This window comes from Zingiber officinale, chromosome 11B, assembly GCF_018446385.1.
Source record: "Zingiber officinale cultivar Zhangliang chromosome 11B, Zo_v1.1, whole genome shotgun sequence".
Taxonomy (NCBI): Eukaryota; Viridiplantae; Streptophyta; class Magnoliopsida; order Zingiberales; family Zingiberaceae; genus Zingiber; species Zingiber officinale.
In genome coordinates this window covers 7,917,994-7,937,911 of record NC_056007.1, presented here as the reverse complement: position 1 = coordinate 7,937,911, position 19,918 = coordinate 7,917,994, and the positions used below count along the sequence as shown (strand labels likewise).

The 19,918-nt window shown below is 38.3% G+C and overlaps 2 protein-coding genes across 2 annotated transcripts; both read right to left on the bottom strand.

Annotated features, from left to right (window-relative positions):
- Positions 1–1,746: 1,746 nt before the first annotated feature.
- LOC122034450 (F-box protein SKIP2-like) lies at positions 1,747–3,741 on the bottom strand. Its single transcript, XM_042593707.1, has one exon. The coding sequence runs from the start codon at positions 3,609–3,611 to the stop codon at positions 1,980–1,982; it is 1,632 nt and encodes a 543-aa protein (XP_042449641.1). The 5' UTR covers positions 3,612–3,741; the 3' UTR covers positions 1,747–1,979.
- Positions 3,742–14,971: 11,230 nt separating this feature from the next.
- Positions 14,972–19,022, bottom strand: LOC122035355 (RNA pseudouridine synthase 4, mitochondrial-like). Its single transcript, XM_042594760.1, has 10 exons — positions 18,669–19,022; positions 18,504–18,578; positions 18,286–18,426; positions 18,154–18,201; positions 17,997–18,077; positions 16,995–17,108; positions 16,773–16,874; positions 16,257–16,368; positions 15,664–15,710; positions 14,972–15,600 (listed from the first exon to the last, which is right to left on the bottom strand). Exons 1-10 carry the CDS (start codon positions 18,996–18,998, stop codon positions 15,244–15,246), a joined length of 1,407 nt encoding a protein of 468 aa, XP_042450694.1. The 5' UTR covers positions 18,999–19,022; the 3' UTR covers positions 14,972–15,243.
- Positions 19,023–19,918: the final 896 nt, after the last annotated feature.

Here is a 19,918-nt window from a genome sequence, read left to right as displayed (position 1 = left end):
AGGATCAGTAAAAAACTTTTATTGAGCCGAGTAGATTGCCCGAAGTCAATATTACTTGGTTCATCAATTTTTATAATATATTAAAATTTAATTATAAACTGATACAATAATTTTTCTTTCTTTACATAATATCTTTACATAGTATGACGAACAATAAAAAATACTTAAGATGTATATAATAACCTTTTACTATATTATAATATAAAAAAATTATTATGTAACTATCATATAACACCTAATACAATACAATAGTAATACCATAGCAATACAATACTATTGTAATACTATAGCAGTTATTTAATAATTTTTATAACGTTTTAAAATTATTTTAATAATTTAAAATAATTTTAATAAGATTTTAATAATTTTGATAAATTAATATTCTTGTAACATCTGCTCAGGGCTGTTAAGCTAGAATAATGATGGAATAAAGGGTATTTTTAAATAAAATCATTTTGACTTTTATTTTAAAAAAAAAAAAAAGAAACTTCTTTTTATATTTTGTAAAATTTGAAACGCCCGTTGATTTCCCCTAATAGTATTCATAAACAAATTTATAGACTATATTCATCATTAAATCTCATATCGAATTTATAAATAGACAAATAAATTTATAATATCAAATTCATTAACCAACTTAACAAACTTTAAAATATAAAAAATTTAAATAATCAAATAAACTTGAGGACTCAATAATATCTAAACAACTCCTAAAAAAATTCATTCAAGTTTGAAAATCCATTTCAACCACTTGATTTATTTTAGACTCCGTTGGACCTGACTCAAATTTAAACAATACAAAACTTAACTTGATCGTTTATAGCCTCATCGATCTCATGCCAGTGTGCTTAAAGCTTGGCTCTCCCTGCCTATGCATGTAGATGCTGCGTATTCTAAAACCAAATGAAAGGGATTCACCCTTTGATCATAATCTTTTATACCTCCAGAAAATGAAAAGTAATGAAGGCAATTAGCTAAACAGGATTTTATAGTCAAAAAAAAAAAATATAAATATATATATATATATATATATATATATGAGTATAAAAATCATCTAATAAACACCAATAGGGATCATCAACAGAGGGTTCTCTAAGTTCTCATCAAAGATTATCCTCAACACCAATTTGATTCTCTAAATCACCAAGTAAAATGATTACCTAAATCAACCTTTTCAAAACAGTATTATGATTAAGCAAACACTTGTCCATAGTATGATCCTTAGAGATCCAATTAGCTCAAAGCAAGAGTTACATGACTACCTTAGCAGCATATGTCAAGCATCTGGAATACATCCCTTATTAGTCTTCTAATAAAATTAGGTTATCAAGCATCTATACATTTGACAGATTTAAGTTTAGGAACAGGATATGTCATACATCCTGGTGGAAGATCAGCTCAGGTGTTTCCTTCAATACAAATCTTACTCCATAATGTATCATATCCTAGTTTCGATTCACAAATTTTCTTCAGTGCAATAATCTTAACTTCATAACAAACTATTAACAAGTCTAAGCTACACAAATGTATTCAAACTACATGCATAAATAGATACAAAGAAGAATCAATGCTGAGCCAGTGAGCCCTAACTTAAAAAATCAAGCTACATTACTAGAGAGTGACAAAGTGTCTAAAGATTCAGAATATAGATAATATTTTGTATATCAAACAGCATCAGGCAATCTTTACGATTTTGTTTCAAAAACCTTTTGCATCCTTCAAAACATTTTAGCAATTCTGAAGTGATAAACCCATAATGTATCCGAGGAGCATGCATCAGTAATATGAATATGAACCTATCAGCAACAAAGTCGAAGATTTTGTAGATAAACATGGAGATGGAAAGCATAAGGACCAGCAACAGAAGTAACAATATCAAGCAAATAGGCACATTAGATTTGAAGTGCTAACTGATGACATACACCTTAAAATACTTAGCCAGATGAAATGCAACAGAAGTAAGAGCTTGTCCTTCCCTTTCATGTATGACTGGAGTTACTACTCCCATGAGACCATCTCCGGATAGCGGACACTACAAAGTTCTTACCGGCAAAAAGTCCCATCTGTGCCTTCCATGGAGACGGCCTAGAACTACAGCTTGATGAGTGAAGATTGACAGCCCCAATTCGATCGATTGACTGTTCATTGTTTTCAAGCGCCCCACTCTCAGTAACACTGGGCTCTGCCTGTTCAGTTGGTGCTGCTGTGTCCAAATTCACTGCCACCATCCCCTCCTTGCATGCCATCAACCAGCCTGCAAATTCCGGTGTCACACCTTGGCACTTCTTTACCTTGACTTTAACTAGCTTGGGGCAACCTTTGGCCAGGGCCTCCATCCCCTGATCAGACACTGGGCAGCCCTTAATGCAGAGCTTCTTCAAAGCCATGCATTTGGAGGCAATGCAAGAAATTTCGGCATCCCCGAAGGTGTCGCTGCTACAGATGGCAAGGCGCTCCAAGTTCTGGCAGTTGCTCGCTATATGCCCTAAGCTTCGAACAGTTGGATTCACTGAAATAAGTACCAGTTCCTGCAGGTTAGGGCACTGCTTTGCAATAGCTATGAGGCCCTCATCGCCCACCCTGTTGGTCTTCCATCCATCAATATGGATCTTACGGAGTAGGTGACAGCGTTCTGCGATGGCGGTGAGGCTGATATCAGTGCACTCCGGGGTCTTTACAAGGTGAAGGATCTCAAGATTGACACAAGAGGAGAGGGAAGCAAGGCCACGGTCACTGACCTGAAGCTTCTCAAGGTGGACCTCGGTGATCCCAAGGACTTTATCGGCTATGTCCTCTAGAATCCAATCCCAGTCACCGGAACACCGGTTTAGTTTAAGGGTTTTGAGATTGGAGGATCCAAAGATGAGTGGTGCAAAGCACAGACCATGGATAAGTTCTTTCAGACAGAGAGATCGGAGGGAGGCAGAGCCAATGATTTCGTCGCCAGACGTACTAGCGCCGATGGCGAAAGGTAGGCCACGCAGCCTCTTGATGGAGAGCTCCTCTAGAACAGAACAGCCACGGACAACGGCTTCAATGCCCTTGAAGCCGAAAGTGCAAGACCCCACGGAGAGCTTGCGGAGGACTGAACATTGTTCGGCGACGGCAGCCATACCGGCATCAGTAATGGCACGGCAAGAGCGCAGCTTGAGGCGCGTGAGGTTGGGACACCGAGCGGCGATCAGCGCAAGCGCTTCATCGCCGATGCTCTCGGCTCGGCGTTCAGACTTTAGGGCAAGCTTAGTGACGGCGTCAAATCGGGCGAAGATGCCCGGCACGGCATCCTGGAGTCCAGCCCTTGCGTCGAGGGAAATACGATGTCGGTTCTGGCCGTCGATCGTTAACCATCGCTGGCACACCAGCGAGCACTGCTTTCGGTCGGCGGAGCCAAGGGACTGGAAGACGAGGGCTAAGCATTCGTCTGGAAGGTCGACGGTGCAATCTCTGGAGGAATAAGCGGTGGAATCCTCGCATGAGGCCAATTCTTCTTTGGTCATCGCCGCCGGTTGGCCGACGGAGACAGATGCAAACCTCGCACGGAGGCCCGAGGAGGAAGAGGAACAGGAACAGGAGAGAGATTTACTGGATTTCTTGGAGGCGGATTGGCCCATTCAGGTCGGCCTGAAAGGGGAAAAGGCGGTGCCGATGGGGATCCGATGAGGCCACACCGTCCAACACCGAGACGAAGAAGCGGACTCCAAGTGGAATTCCAATCAAGAACAGGAATGCTGCTGAAATCCGGCATTTTACCCCTCTTCGGGTCTACGTAGCGAATCACTCCACGACTGGACATCGGGCCCACACGCACGGCGCCACCCCGTAATTGGTCGCGACTCGTCTTGTGACTTGACTGCTGTGCTCGTCAATGCCAACAAGTTGATGAAATAGACTCGCTCGATTCAGTTGAGAAGTTCCCTTCGTATTGTAGTCGTCCCATTTTAATTGCAGTCGTAACCCTCCTTTTAATTTTTTATCGAAAGGTCTTTTTAATTTATTGTTAAAAAGCGTATTTCATCCCATCATATTTTTATATGTCGAAACAAATAAATTATTTTATACTCTTTTTTATAAAATAAAATAAAAATACATCGTGAGATCCAGTCACCTGAAAAGTAACACAGATTAATTAGGAGTTGGCCAATGTTAGTCACCGATAGTAGAGATCTAGGATTCGAAGAGATGTGAAATGAGAAGAAGAAAGAGAAAATTAGAAAGCCTTGAGCTCCGCGGAGAAGGGTCACCTCCACGGGTAAGAAGAAAAATTATTATTTTCTCTAGTGGTTATATAGTTATCAGAAGAATATCTCCATATCAAATATTGCACGTTCCTTCATTGTCCTCGTGAAAGTCGATGAGGGATCATATCCTCTCCATTCATCAATCGCCACCTATTAATAGAAAGATAATCAAGAAATCAGATTTGACACCTGTTAGTTATCTTTCCATTGGTCGGGCACCATATATTAATAGAAAGTATTTAAGGAATCAGATTTGACAATCATTACTAGTTTCTCTATTTAAAAGATGTCATATATTCATTAGCAAGTGATCATGGAGCTAGGTTTGAATATTGAGTTCAGGTGCTCGTTAGAATATCCGAGCACTAAGGTGAGATGTTAGGTGAAAGTTGGTATTTGAGCGTTAAGTCTGAGTGCTCGATAGAAGCTAGTATCTGAGCATTGAGTCTAGGTGCTCAGTAGGAGTTGGTATTCGAGCACCAAGTCCAAGTGCTCAGTAGAAGCTAATATTTGAGCATTAAGGTGAGATGTTCGATGAAAGTTAGTATCCGATAGAGTTATTAAACGGGCAAGCTCGTGGCAGGATGGATCGGCCTGTGGTACGCCACAGGCCAACCATTTGGTGGGGCGGGGGGCGGGGATGGCCGATCCGTCATCTTAGCGGATTGGGAAACCTCCAACTCAACCCAATCCAAGGCGGGTTGTAAGTTAGACAAGCCAATCCGTGGACCCATTAATTTTTTTAAAAAAAATAAAGAAGATAGTTTAATATTTTCAACGTTTACTTTGAAAAGATTTTATTAATCAAATATTTCTAGAAACAAATATTTTAAATATAAATAGACGCAAATGAGTATATATGTTTGATAAAAAATATTATTTTTTATTTCAAAATTATAAAAAAGAAAGATGATAAATTGACATAAGACTTAGTTTATAGGTGTTTCTCAACCCGCGGATCAACCCAAGCACGTTGCGGGCTGACCAGTGCGAGGTTGTGGGCCTAGGCGGGTTAGTCCGCGACAAGCTTGGGTTAATAAAATTCTAACCCAAGCCACTTAAATTATTTGGCGGGGCGGGCCAACCTGACGGACCCAACCTAAATTGATGGCTCTACATAAAACTTAGCTCACATGTGTTTCTCAGCGCACGGGCTAACCCAAGCCTGTCGTGGGACGACCCGAGTGAGTCACAAGCCTAGGTGGGTCGGCCTGCGGTGGGTCAACCCGCGACGGGCTTGGGTTGATAAATTATTTAGCAAGACGAGCTAACCTGATAGGATTAACTCAAATTGATGACTATAATATCCAAAAATATGAAACCGCCACATCAGCGGCTCGATGACTATAATATCCAAGCACCAAGGTGAGGTATTAAGTATCATACTAATAATATACTGATGTAGTAATTATATTTCATAGCTCTTGTAATATAGATATTTTATCACTAGTCAACACTAATCAATATGTCAACATCAAATTAGAGCAGTTAGTATAACATTATATTTATTTCTAATTAATACGAGTCAATATTATACTATAAAAATTACAGGATCATAGTGTAATAGTTATCGTAACTATTATAATTGCACAACACTTATTATAATTATGTAGTAATTATAATTTTATATTTGTGATAAAAAAAATAGTTTCAAAAAATAAAATGAAACACCATTTTATAATAAAGGAAAAATAAATTTCTTTTTTACAATTTAAATAAAAAAAGACAATGGCCTTATGAATGGACAGAGCGAAGTAAATATTAGAGATGTTAAAAATGAATATTATGTGGTAAAAAAGTGATTCGCTCGTCCTCAGCGCCCCCGTCAATTCGTCCTTAGGTCAACACGGAGGAGGTAAATCACGGGTTGTTGGTAGTTTTGAGAGCATGAAAACTTAAACGAAGTAATTAAAATAATAATGCAGAAACCATAAACACTCACATTGATCTCCCGAAGAACCGCAACCGAAGACGCCGGTCGATGAAGTCGCCGATGAACCGCCGGAGACGTCGCTGCTGCTGTCGCCGAGAAGATCACCACACGGAACCTTCTCGAACTCTTCCACAAACCAAATCCCGTCCCTACGGATGTTCTCCCTTTGCTCACACGATCACATCCACTGCTCTTCTACACACCTCTGATCGCCAGAAGCTATCCTCTGCTCACCTCAAACGCACACCCACTTCAGATTGCCTTGGACGCCACCATTTATATCAAGCAAGACATCGGTTACCAACCGATGCCTTGATGACAGCTTTAAATGGAGGAAGATGAAGGATCGGCCCCCCTTCATCTTCCCGACGTTGCAACTGATGCAACGTCTAACATCTCCCACTGGTCCAAGTCAATCCATATGGTCACATAGACCATGTTAGTCACATAGACTACAAGGTGATCAAGTCACGAAGACCGGAGCGAAATTAGTCACAAAGACCAAATAAGTCATGAAGACTTTGTGAGGATTAAGTCACGAAGACCAAAGTAAAATTTAGTCACAAAGACCAAATAAGTCACGAAGACTTTGTGAGGATCAAGTCACGAAGACCAGAACAAAATTTAGTCACAAAGACCAAATAAGTCACACAGACTTTATGAGAATCTAGTCACAAAGACTAGATCAGAACATCCATTCCATACATTAGGGAAAATGGTTCGTGCGACAGCAAGCACAGTGAGCATTCAATTGCTAAGAAGATTGTCACACCTTACTTAGCTGCTCCATAGAACAAATCAGAGACATAAATGTCCATAGAACAAATCATAGACATAAATGGCTTGCCTTTACCCCAGATTAAATTATTTACATCATCATGAACATCTCTAATCCCTCATATTGACCATATGTCAAGAGCATGTTCAACACCTCCAATCAAACAAATTATTCACAATTACATTTTATGTACTGAACTAAAAATGTAACCGGTACCAGTGAATAAATGTCGCAGATGTAAATCAATCTTAATCTTCCTTTTTAGCTAGAATCCATTCACTCTAATCAGTTGCTTTCCTAGTTATGCTCCATAGACCGAATCATCCATAGTCAATAGGAAACATGCTAAAGTAGCAGACACTGATCAGAACTTCAAGTAGACAGCTAAATAGTCACTTAGGGTAAAATCGAGATTAACTTATAATCTCAAGGGTCTCACATAGTAGAGAAGCAGGGATCCATTCTCCTACAACCATTCTTGTCGCCATAGCACATGTGGTATGAATCACATGCTACGATGTTATTCTCTTTACCAAAAAGAGCGCATGTTTTTCCCAAATTTAACATAGTACAGATTTCGATCTAGACATTCCCAATGTCTAATCCTGAATTCAACATATGAATTCTAATCTGGCTTCAAGCAGATTCAGTAAATGGTGGGTGCATTTACTCCAATCATTACACAAATGATCTCATCTTGACCCAAATATCAAGGCGACCTTAACTTATGGGTATGTCTCTATTCACAGCTACAAAAGCTGTCCCATAAGCAACGATCTTACCTCTATTCGTACTTAACAAATAGAGATGATTGTCCATGTGAGTGGACCAATCCCAATCTGCCAACATGCTTATCGAGACTTTTATTCGAATGTAACCAAGACATATACACTGAATAGATCATGGAATTTTTATTTATCAAAATGTCTTTACAATTGTTACATTCTCCGAAGTCCCAAAGACTTCATATGACCATGAAATGACTCTTTAGTCAATGGCTTAGTAAAAGGATCAGCAAGCATATTCCGTGTAGGGATGTACTCAAGAATAATCTTTTTCTTGTCAACAATATCCCTTACAAAATTATACTTAATTTCTATATGCTTGCCTTTGCTGTGATATTTGGGATCCTTGGAAAATGCTATCGCAGCTTGACTATCACAGTACACAGTAACAGGACTCCCACTATCCTCAGCAATCCTCAGATGCTTCAGGAACCTTCTTAGCCAGCCGCTGCACAAGCCACATACTCAGCTTCCATTGTCGACAAGGCTACACAAGCCTGCTTCTTGCTGTTCCATGAGATGGCGCCATCATTCAGCAAGAAGACATAGCCAGATGTGGATTTTCTGTCATCAAGGTCCCTTGCCCAATCTGCATCTGAGTAGCCACTTAGGCTCATATCTGATCCTTGGAAACAGAGGCAATAATCAGCTGTTCCTTTAAGATATCTGAATATCCTCTTCACCGCTTTCCAGTGTCTCGATCCTGGGTTTGACTGGAAACGACTAACTAAGCCAACAGCATAGCTTATATCGGGACGAGTACACAACATAGTGTACATCAAACTACCAATAGCACTGGCATATGGTTTCTTCTTCATTTCGGCTATTTCCTCAGGAGTCTTGGGATACATACTTTTGCTCAAGATAGTACCTTTCGCAATAGGCGTCTGTTCAATGTTGCAATCTGACATATTGAAGTGTTGTAGTATCTTAGTGATATAAGCTTCTTGAGACAAACTCAAAAGCCTCTTTGATCGGTCTCTAACGATCTTCACTCCTAAGATGTACTCTGCTTCTCCCATATCTATTATGTCAAATTGTGATGAAAGCCAACTTTTGACTTCTATCACACACTTTATGTCACTTCCAGCTATTAGTATATCATCAACATATAATGATAAAATGACAAGCTTTCCTTTTTCCTTCCTTAGGTAAACACAATGATCCTCATTGATCATTTCGAAACCATAAGATAATATTACTTCATTAAATCTTATGTTCCATTGTCTTGACGTTTGCTTTAGCCCATATATAGACTTCCGAAGTCTACATACTCTTTTCTCTTGGCCTTCAGCAACATAACCTTCTGGTTGTACCATATAGATTTCTTCGTCAAGATTACCATTAAGGAAAGTCGTTTTTACATCCATCTGATGTAATTCCATGTCATAGTGTGCTACTATAGCTAGGATGACACGTATTGACACAAACTTTACAACTGGGGAGAATGTCTCTTCAAAGTCAATACCCTCCATTTGGGTATATCCTTTTGCAACTAATCGAGCTTTGTATCGATTAATCGATCCATCTGCTTTCCTCTTTACTTTGAGAATCCACTTATTCCCAATAGCCCTTCGGCCCGGAGGAAGATCGACTAAATCCCAAACTTGATTCTTTCTCATTGACTTCATTTCTTCATCCATTGCAACTTTCCATTCTTTTCTAACTGAGCTGCCCATAGCTTCCTCAACTGTTCGAGGTTCCTCATCGTCAACTGGGAGAACCATTAATACCTCATTCTCAATATCAAACCTTCTTCGTGGAATAATCTGACGACTACTTCTTCGAAGGTTAGACTGTTGAGAAACTGACTCATTCAGTGGCAAATTACTCCCACTCGGTTGACTAGATTCAGGCATCTCCTGATTTGTTGATAAAGGAACATTATCCTCCTCCTCTATCTCATATAGAGGAATTGTCTTATCAACTTCACCTCGTGTTGGGAACTCAGTTTCTAGAAATGTAACATCTCTTGACTCTATTTCAGAGATGGTTCCATCTTGTCGCTCACCAATAAAAACATAACCTTTAGAGGTCTCAGAGTACCTTATAAAGATACACTTCTTACCTCTGGGTCATAGTTTTCCATATTCATGAGTCTTATCATGAACGTAGGCAGCTGACCCCCAAGGTCTCAGATTACTCAAATCCGGTTTTCTGCCTGTCCAACGTTCATGTGGGGTAGATGGAACTGACTTTGAAGGCACTTTGTTAAGTATATAGGTCGCTACTAGCAATGCATCTCCCCAATAAGAGATTGGCAAATTAGCTTGCGCCATCATAGACCTAACCATTTCAAGAAGAGTCCTATTTCTTCTTTCAGCAACCCCATTTTGCTGTGGAGTTCCAGGGATAGTTAGCTGTCTAATAATCCCTTTCTCATTACACATTGTCTTGAACTGATCAGACAAATATTCTCCTCCACGGTCAGTGCGCAAGGTTTTAACCTTACGTTCCAATTGATTCTCAACTTCGTTCAAGTAACGAATAAAGCAATCCAATGCTTCAGATTTGTGAGAAATCAAATACACATGACCAAAACGTGTGAAGTCATCGATAAATGTAATGAAATAAGAACTCCCATTTCTAGCCTTCACATTCATTGGACCACAAATATCTGAATGAATTAATTGCAATGGTGAATCAGCCCTAATAGCCTTACCAAATGGTTTCCTAGTCGCCTTTCCAGCAAGACAATGCTCACATATAGACAAGTTAATCTTAGCATGAGTGCCTAATAGGCCCTTCTTAGCTAATCTATTCATTCGTTCTTGTCCTATATGTCCCAATCTAGCATGCCAAATTTCATCATTAACATCAGCATTACTAGTAAGAGCAATGTTTGAAAAACAACTATTATTATTTGATTCTACATCAAGAACCATAAAACTATTTGTTACATAACCATATCCAATTAACACAGAGTTAATTCGAAGTTCCACACAACGGCTATAAAAATTTACATTGTAACCTAAATCAAGAAGACAAATAACAGAAACCAGATTCCGTCGAATCTCAGGAGCGTACAGGACATCATGTAGAAACAAGGTGCCTCCACCACGTAGGTTGAGCTTGCAAGTGTCAATTCCTTTGACTTCTATTCTTGCATTGTTTCCTACATATATCCATTTGTTGCCAGCTGGTACCCGACGGTACTCCACATATGTAGCTCGATCACGAGCTACGTGGTTCGTTGCTCCTGAATCTACAATCCACAAAGGATACGAATCAGCTAACAACACTGTACTTGCAACATATTGCTCGTGGAAAGAAGATAAAAACGGATTTACCTTTTTAGGCTCAGTACAATCCCGAGCAAAATGGCCCTTCTTGCCACAGTTGAAGCAAGTCAACTTGCTCCTAGGTTTTTGTCCATTTTTCTTTCCTTTCTTCTTGATTTGGTTTTTCGCAGCAACAACATTAACCTCCTTTCCTTTCCCCTTTCCTTTCTTGAACCACTTGTTCTTATTCTTGGAACCATAACCTTCAGCTACAAAAGCTTGACCCGAAATCCTTGCGGATTCAATCCTCTCCGCCTCTAGTTCCACATGGCGTGAGACATCAGTGAAAGTCTTGATACTCTCACTATGGGTCAGGTTCTGTTTCATCGTTTCCCAAGAATCAGGAAGGGAACGAATAACTGCCTGAACCTGTTGTTCATCGGTCAACGTATAACCTGCAGTCTTCAACTCTCGAATCATGTTACCCATCTCCCTGAGATGTTGGGCCATGGTAACATTCGAGCGCTTCTTACAACTATCAAACTTGATAGTTAGCTGACGGAGCTTACTCAGACTGACTCCACTGTACTTCTCTCAGCATGAGCCGATGGTAATGGCTCATACTCAAATACCAGGTCATCCACCATTGAACTAATCAATATACCCTTAGCAATGGAGTCCTTCCTTTTCCATGCCTTATAGGCATCAAGGTCACGTCTGTGCTATGCTGTGGAACCATCAACCGATTCCTCCATGATTTGGTTTACAGCCTCTAGAACTTCTTGTTCCTCAAGAACATATTGTATCTTGAGGTGCCAGATTTTGTAGTTATCCCCATATAATTTCTCACCCTTATTGAGTTCAGCTATGATGTTTTTAGTTGCCATGATCTACATAAATAAACAAATTATTTATTATTTCAGTGTAATTCATATATGTGCAACTATTTATTGACTCAGTGTAAATTAGAGTTAGTTTACAAAATCAAGTGATAACATTGTTTCCACTCATCATTTGTATGTTCTAATCTAATCAACACTGATCAATTATATTACACATATCCCAACTAATGAACAAATCATTTTATATGAACGAATCATTTTTATATGAACTAATCATATCATGAAATGAACTAATCATTTCCAAGTTAGTTAACATATAACTTAACTTTTATTATATAATTCTGTTCGTACAAAACAACAGAAATTATTACATGACTCAAAAACTAGATGAGCTTACACTGTTCGTACATAACGATAATAACAGAACACTAATAAACTAGATAAGCTAGCACTATTCCCACTAGGACAAACACTAGTATAGCAGCCAACACTATCCCTATTAACCTGGACTCATTTGGGATAATCTCAGATGGGGTAGCTTCAGGATTCTCCATTAGATCCATTTCTGGATCTTCCTTGAGCATCTCATGGTCCTCTTCAGACTCTTCAGGCTCTTCTTCACCCATATGGTGAAGTAGTTCCTCACACAGTACTGAATATGTGACACGCCCTTGATGATGCCCCCATACATAGTCTGCTATTATCCTGGGATACTCTGGCAATGAATGCATCAATGCCCAGATCCTATAACTGTCCAGGACTGGAAACTCTTCTTGTTCAAGTTTCCAAAATAGTCTATCCAGCCATCTAACATGTCCGTCAACTCCATAAGCAGACTTATACTCTATCTCCTGAATCTCCTCTCGGAGCTGGTTTCGCCGCACTTCGCGACGAGTCAATGTGGTAATCGTCCGTGCCATCTGAAAAATTGAATTTAAATAAGTCAGTACAAAACCGACTAACCAGTACAAAACCAGTTTAATTCAATTTATACAGGCATACCATCATTATACATCAAGAAAAACAAATCTTCTCGATTTTCAGGAGTTTAAGTCGACTAACCCATTAGACCGGTCAATCAGGAGTCTGGATGTTAAACTTAGTCTATTGTCCTTATTAGAACTAATCTAATTGGATCTATGTTCTGTTCTCGTTTAAGCCCATTTGAGTCAATCACAGACTTATTAATCAAACTCAGGTTCGTTTGACTCGTCCAATTGCCCATTGGATTAAGTCTGATTCATTAGAACAAATCCAATGTTTCTGATCAAATTTTGACACAACGGAACTAATCCGGTCATATTTTATCAGCCCAACTTCTGTAGTCAAGATCACCCTTATTAATTCAATAATAAACTGAGCTGGTTAAATCAACAAATAATTTGAACCAGCTTTAGATATTATTGAATCAAAGTGGTCTGTTTAAATTAACTAATAATTTAAATCAGACCGGGGTTTGATCGATCAAGTTGGTAGGGTTCTATTTTCGGTAAATTGAACCATAATTTAATTAAATATTTATTTATTAATTAATAATACATTTTCTTATGTATTTAATTAATTAATAAATATATTTAATTAAAGTTTAACTCATGCACTGTTTATTTAATTGATTATCAATTAAATCTTAAACATTAGTCTGCATGCAACGATTACAATTTACTGTGCTTGGAAGAAAAACAAAATCGTTCATGCCTTTAATCCTCTTGAATCGATTCATGTCTTCTCTTGAATCGATTCAAGTGCATGCAAAAAATAATTAAAACGTAACTCACTGTGCTTCGTAAAATGATACTGTTCATGTATTTTTTTTCTTTAATCGATTCGTGAATCGATTCAAATATCAAAAATATTACTGTACATGATTTTTAATCGATCGACGAATCGATTCAATAAAGCACTGTGCCGTCAATTGAATCGATTCAATTCCTTATTCAATCGATTCAAATATTTGAATCGATTGAACAATCGATTCAAATAAAAAATACACACTGTTAGCGATTTTTGAATCGATTGAAACGAAATTTCAATCGATTCAATTCACTGTTCATTTTCTTCTTCGCAACAGAAAAAGGAAAAACACGAGTTTTTCGGCGTCGTTTTTCACGCTTTCAAAACTATACATGCTCTGATACCATTGTTGGTAGTTTTGAGAGCATGAAAACTTAAACGAAGTAATTAAAATAATAATGCAGAAACCATAAACACTCACATTGATCTCCCGAAGAACCGCAACCGAAGACGCCGGTCGATGAAGTCGCCGATGAACCGCCGGAGACGTCGCTGCTGCTGTCGCCGAGAAGATCACCACACGGAACCTTCTCGAACTCTTCAACAAACCAAATCTCGTCCCTACGGATGTTCTCCCTTTGCTCACACGATCACATCCACTGCTCTTCTACACACCTCTGATCGCCAGAAGCTATCCTCTGCTCACCTCAAACGCACACCCACTTCAGATTGCCTTGGACGCCACCATTTATATCAAGCAAGACATCGGTTACCAACCGATGCCTTGATGACAGCTTTAAATGGAGGAAGATGAAGGATCGGCCCCCCTTCATCTTCCCGACGTTGCAACTGATGCAACGTCTAACACGGGTGGCTACTAGTCATTAGTGCAAATGGTCAAGACATGGGAGAGGTTATGTTCGGTCATGTCGAGTTTCGACCCCAAGACCTCATGTGACAGTATCTCATATCTTAATCATCGCACCACCCCGAGGGGACGAATATCATGAAGATTATGATAATGAATACATTGCAATTCAATCCGAGCTGATTTTGATTGTGAGTTTTTGGGTTGTATTAAAATTGGGTTAGAATCTAATTCATATATATATATCAAAGATTATGATAATGATGAAGTATTGAGATAAATATAAAATTTATAAATAAAATAACAAAAAAAAATTAAATCAATTATTCGAATTCAAGTTTAGAATTTTCAAATTGTATTGAGATTGAACTTTTTTTATAATATTCTTGACTCAACCCATCTAAGATGGACAACGGTGAGGAAAATCAGTGGAACATAGATGGATGACGGTGTGGAAAAACAGTGGCAATTTCTTTCCAAAACAATACCTTCGGTGGCCACATCCACCACTAATCTAATTGCTAACTTTCCTCCAGGTGAAAAACATATATAAAGTTTTATTTAAGAGTTTCGAGGAATCTAAAAATGTAAATCAAGCTCTATTGCTCATACAAAAACAATGAATACATTGCAATTCCCAATCTTTCTGTCTATATCTACCTTCTAGTGTTTGCCAATCTCTTGGCTTCAGAAACTAAGCTGAAAGCATTCTGTTTTTCTGAACTGATTTTCATCTGTAACTGATGAAAGAATTCCACCTAAATATCCTTGGCTAGTCTAAAGAAGCAAATTCTCTTTCTTTCAGATCCTAAATTCTTCATAACTTATACATCTTTAACCGGAAAAGTTATGCTAGCGAATTCAAAATTTCCCAACTCTTTTGCATATGTGGTGGCAATGGAGCAACTAGATTAAGCTTCTCGACTTGTGAGAAATCGTGATCTTTAGTTTGCAGCTGCTGCAACGCGATTGAAACATTAGGTAACACCATTTGTTTGCAGTGCAGATGCATTCGAGGCCATTTGTCAGAGATGCTTCCACCATTCAAATTGAGGCCAAATGGAAGCTTTTCTTTGGGGATATCTTCAGACTTAGTAACTGACTGAGGCAAGTGAATGGGTTCCAACTTCATGTTTTCTCGCCTCCCGTACTTGTCATCTCCAACTATGGGCGTTCCTAAGATATCGGCACAGTGAACGCGCAGCTACGACAAAGAATGAATTAGTTACATTCACAAATATCAATTTTTTAGCATACAACTCTCTACCTGATGCTTTCTTCCGGTTAGGGGAAAGAGCTCCAGCCATGTAAAGCCTGCATACAAGCGAGTAACAGTATGATTGATGGAACATAAACATACTTTGATCACAGAGCACAAGAAACATCCATGTCTTCGGCACTATATAGAGGAAAATAAGTTCCACAAGGGCATTTCATTATTTGTCATTAGAATTTCAGCTTTATTCAAATGGAATACATCACTTCAGTTAAAGCTACTCTTCTTCTACAATAAATCAAAGGGCAATCGGTTACATTCAACTACAGGAACTTTTACAACAAGCACTACTATGGGCTTAGGACTCGGATTATATGTGTTCACTTCTAAAGAAAATAATTGAGACTTCAGTAACTATTTCCCTAGAAATAAGTACCATCTATTCATACACATTGAGGTATTCCATCAACCAGGCAATCAAAAATAAATCTTCTTAATCGATTTTACTTTACGACGCATTAATGCAAGCAATGAAGTACATGCATGGAATTCATAACCATTTTACATAACCTATACCAGATCGTAACTAAAGTAAGAAGGAAGGTAATATAAGCTTGTAGAAGTTTTGGAAAGTCAATCTCTACCTTGACTTGAAGAGCCAATCATTTTATACTCTGTCAAAGCATGAAGTGAAGATGTGGACCTTCTATTATCTGCAATGATTATCCTCTCTGACTTGCCATCTTCCAGTACTATCTGAAACAAACCAAAGATCTAAGATTGTCTAGACTAGCATCTATTTAACATACAATACAAAGCAAGGAGCTTATGAAACAGGTTTCACAAAAATATATTTACTATTTAAATTTCAAGTAAGCCATTTCATCATCTTCTATCGAGCACCATATTATAAAGGCATGACAATAATATATGATAGAAGCAGGTGATCATTTCATCAAGTTTTGAAATTGGGATTTTAATGTCTTCAAAGGCATTTATGCTGGTATTACCATTAGTCTTTATGGTATGCCCATATGCTCAACTGATAATTCAAGACAACCATATTAAAAATAATTTAACAAAAAATCTATTATGTTTGTTTTCAAAATTTGAGCCAATAATGGAAAAGGCCAAGTAAACTTTCTGATCTACAATTTAACCTTTGCTAGTGAAGCAGATATCAAGCCCCGTGGGTGTCTTGGAGTTCCAATAACAAGAGCCAAGTACTTCCTTTGGATTGCTCTTTGGGTACCAGTGATATCCTTGAGGCACAGAAGTTAAGCTCGGTTAGAAATTCCTCTTAGAATTAAACCTAAACCAAAAATCCAATATTTGTTTCCATGGACATCCTTTATTTGAATGTATCAGGGAAGTTTGCTTACATTAGACAATGCTCCAGAAGTTTTCTCGCGGAAGAGAGAATGGAGAACAGCTGTGCTACTTTGAGTTCTACCAAGGACAAGAACACCGCTACTATCTCTGTCAAGTCTATGTACCTGCATAGAGAACATTCCAGTAATTGAAAGCTCTCCTGTAAGCATGGTTGCATTATTAAAACAGGTTGCATTAAATCACTGATTATGTATTTACAACTTATTTTTGTGCTCAATATGTGGGCATTTCTGCAACTTTGTAGAAACACACATCTAACTGTACTGAAACAATAAGCATTAAGTGACATGGAACAAAATGCACAACACAATGTACAAAAGACTAATGAGCATGTACCAACTAGACTCAAGAACAATCTTCCCTTATCTAGAAATGCAAGTGAAGAAATAATAGCAAGTAAAGATCTGTATTAACAATCATGGATTGGAAGTTCAAAAACATTGACTATTTGTATGAATGAAGATATAAAATGCTGAAGAATGATATACTGGATTTAGTCAATCTGGGACACGACACTTAACCACATCAATATCAGATTTGCAATTTTGATCTTTAGTTTGTTTTCACATGTTTGTTGTAATAACTCATATGCTTCAAAATTCTAATCCAGCATCACTTAACACCAACAGCAAGTTTCCCTACCAATATCCTGGAAGTAACATTCTTTATTCACCTATAACCCAGTTGTTGTCTTTCAGATCCTTACACCATTTGTTCCTTTCTAAGATCATTCCTTGCTCAGGAAAGACTGTTAAATATCAGACTCGTTTGAATAAATGAATTTCACTGCTATGTTTATATACTATTTAAGCATCACATAACTTCCTGATTTAGAATTAAAAAAATAGACAAAGTATCCTATGACTTAAATAAAACAGTGAACCGAAGTGCTTAACATTTTTAAGGAGATTGGTATTCTTGATAATATTTATACAAGTAAACCAAGTTCAGTCATCTGAGTAGTAGTTTACTCTAACCAATTTGAGACTCACCAGTCTAGGTGGTTCAGAACCCTCATACTCCAAGCAATTTGCAGCAAGTTCATCCACACTATATTTAATTCCTACACCGCCCTTTATGAAACAAGGATATGACATACTAAGCATAATCATCATTGAGGATTAGGAATTTAGAATCAAAATTACCTACCTGTGTAGGCAAACCAGGAGGTTTATTTATCACAATAATAGCTTCATCCTGCAAGTCTCATAATAATACAATTCAAGTAGTTTGAAGTAAAATAGTACCTCACTAGATCAAGGCAACAAAAAAAAATTGAACCTTGTATAGCCCAAGACTACGAACAAAGCTATTTTCAACATCATTATACTTGAGCCTGCCACTTCTCTCGTTGGTAAGCTTTTGCAAGGTTACAGTTAATTGGATAACTTCTCCGAGGATCATAGATTCTTTGGCTGAGACCTTGAAAAAAGTTAAAGAATGAATTCTTTAGCAATGAAAACTAACAGAATACGAATTGAGAAGTTAATAATACTGACCCTTTTAAATCGGCCCTGTTCAGGATGATCAGCATTACTAAGAGGTTCAATTTCAGAAGACTCCCTTTTCCTGACCTGCAACAAAGGCAATTTTTTCAGCTGGGAAATACAATATCACGAAGTCAATTAGGCATTTGATCAAACGGGAGGAGGAGGGCGGGCGACCTGTCTCAGCCGGAAGAGCTTCTGGACAAGGGACATCGGGAGGTCCGGGCAGCAGCGGCGGACCCACTTCAAGGCCGTCATGGATTCGGTCGCGGCGGGAGGTCGGAGGCCGGATAGCTCTTTCCCGACCGCAGCGGCGTCGACAGGAGGCACAAATGGGGGGAGGGTGCGCCATTCCCTCTTCGGCCTCGTACGCTCGTCCGCATCAGTCGTGGGAGACGCAGCGCTCGCGGAGTGCGATGAGCGCAAAAGAACGGAAGAGAGGAGATAGGCGGGGACCGAAGGCGCCGTGGAGCAGCCCCGCCGCCACAGGCGGACGAGCTCGAACATCAGCGCAAAGGCGGCTTCGGTGGCACTCTACGACGAGACGAATATTGATTTTCACCTGTTTGATCCCAGTCACGATGCAGAGTCTCGACCACTCACAGGGCTAAACGTGTCAACCGGATAATTAATCCACTCATCATGCTCTCTCCTATCACATTCTTTTTCCTCATTTTCTCTATCACATTTTCTCTCATCGTGCTCTCTCCTATCACATTCTTTTTCCTCATTTTCTCTATCACACTTTCTCTCTCTTCATTCTATTCCCATCACATTTTTTCTTTCATCATTTTCTCTCATCATATTTTTCTCTCACATTCAACTTTCTCTCACATATAATTTTTTTTCTCTTTTTTTTCTCTAAGGGTAAAAAAGAAAATTTAGGTTCATTCCGATAGAAAACATTCAACTAACCAAACATTATTTTTAAGAGTGATACTCATGCTCATACTCATTCTCATTCCATAATACTATGATTCTCATTCCCATTTCGATTACTAGAAAAGAACCTAATGCCACTTAAATTTAGATAATCATTTTTCATTACACACTATATCATCTATCCTAAACTTTATATTATATTTATTTATTTTATTGTTTTCTTCTCTCCTTTTTATTTTTATTATTTTTCTCTCTCTTTTGTTAGGGCATCTCTAATGGTTAAATCTCTCAGTGAGCTTTTTTTTACTCCCCAATATGCTACATCAATGCCATATTACAAGTTCTTAGGGCTATAGTGTCATAGTAGGCAGGAGCGGATCCACAGAGAAATTTTAACGAGGGCTAACAGAATATCTTTTGTAACATAAAAAATATATTTAATAACAAAAAGTTCAATTTGACATCACAAAAAGATAAAATACTAAATTAATAAATTACAATTAGACTATTGCTTATTGAAGTATTGGTTAACACTTTGTGACATA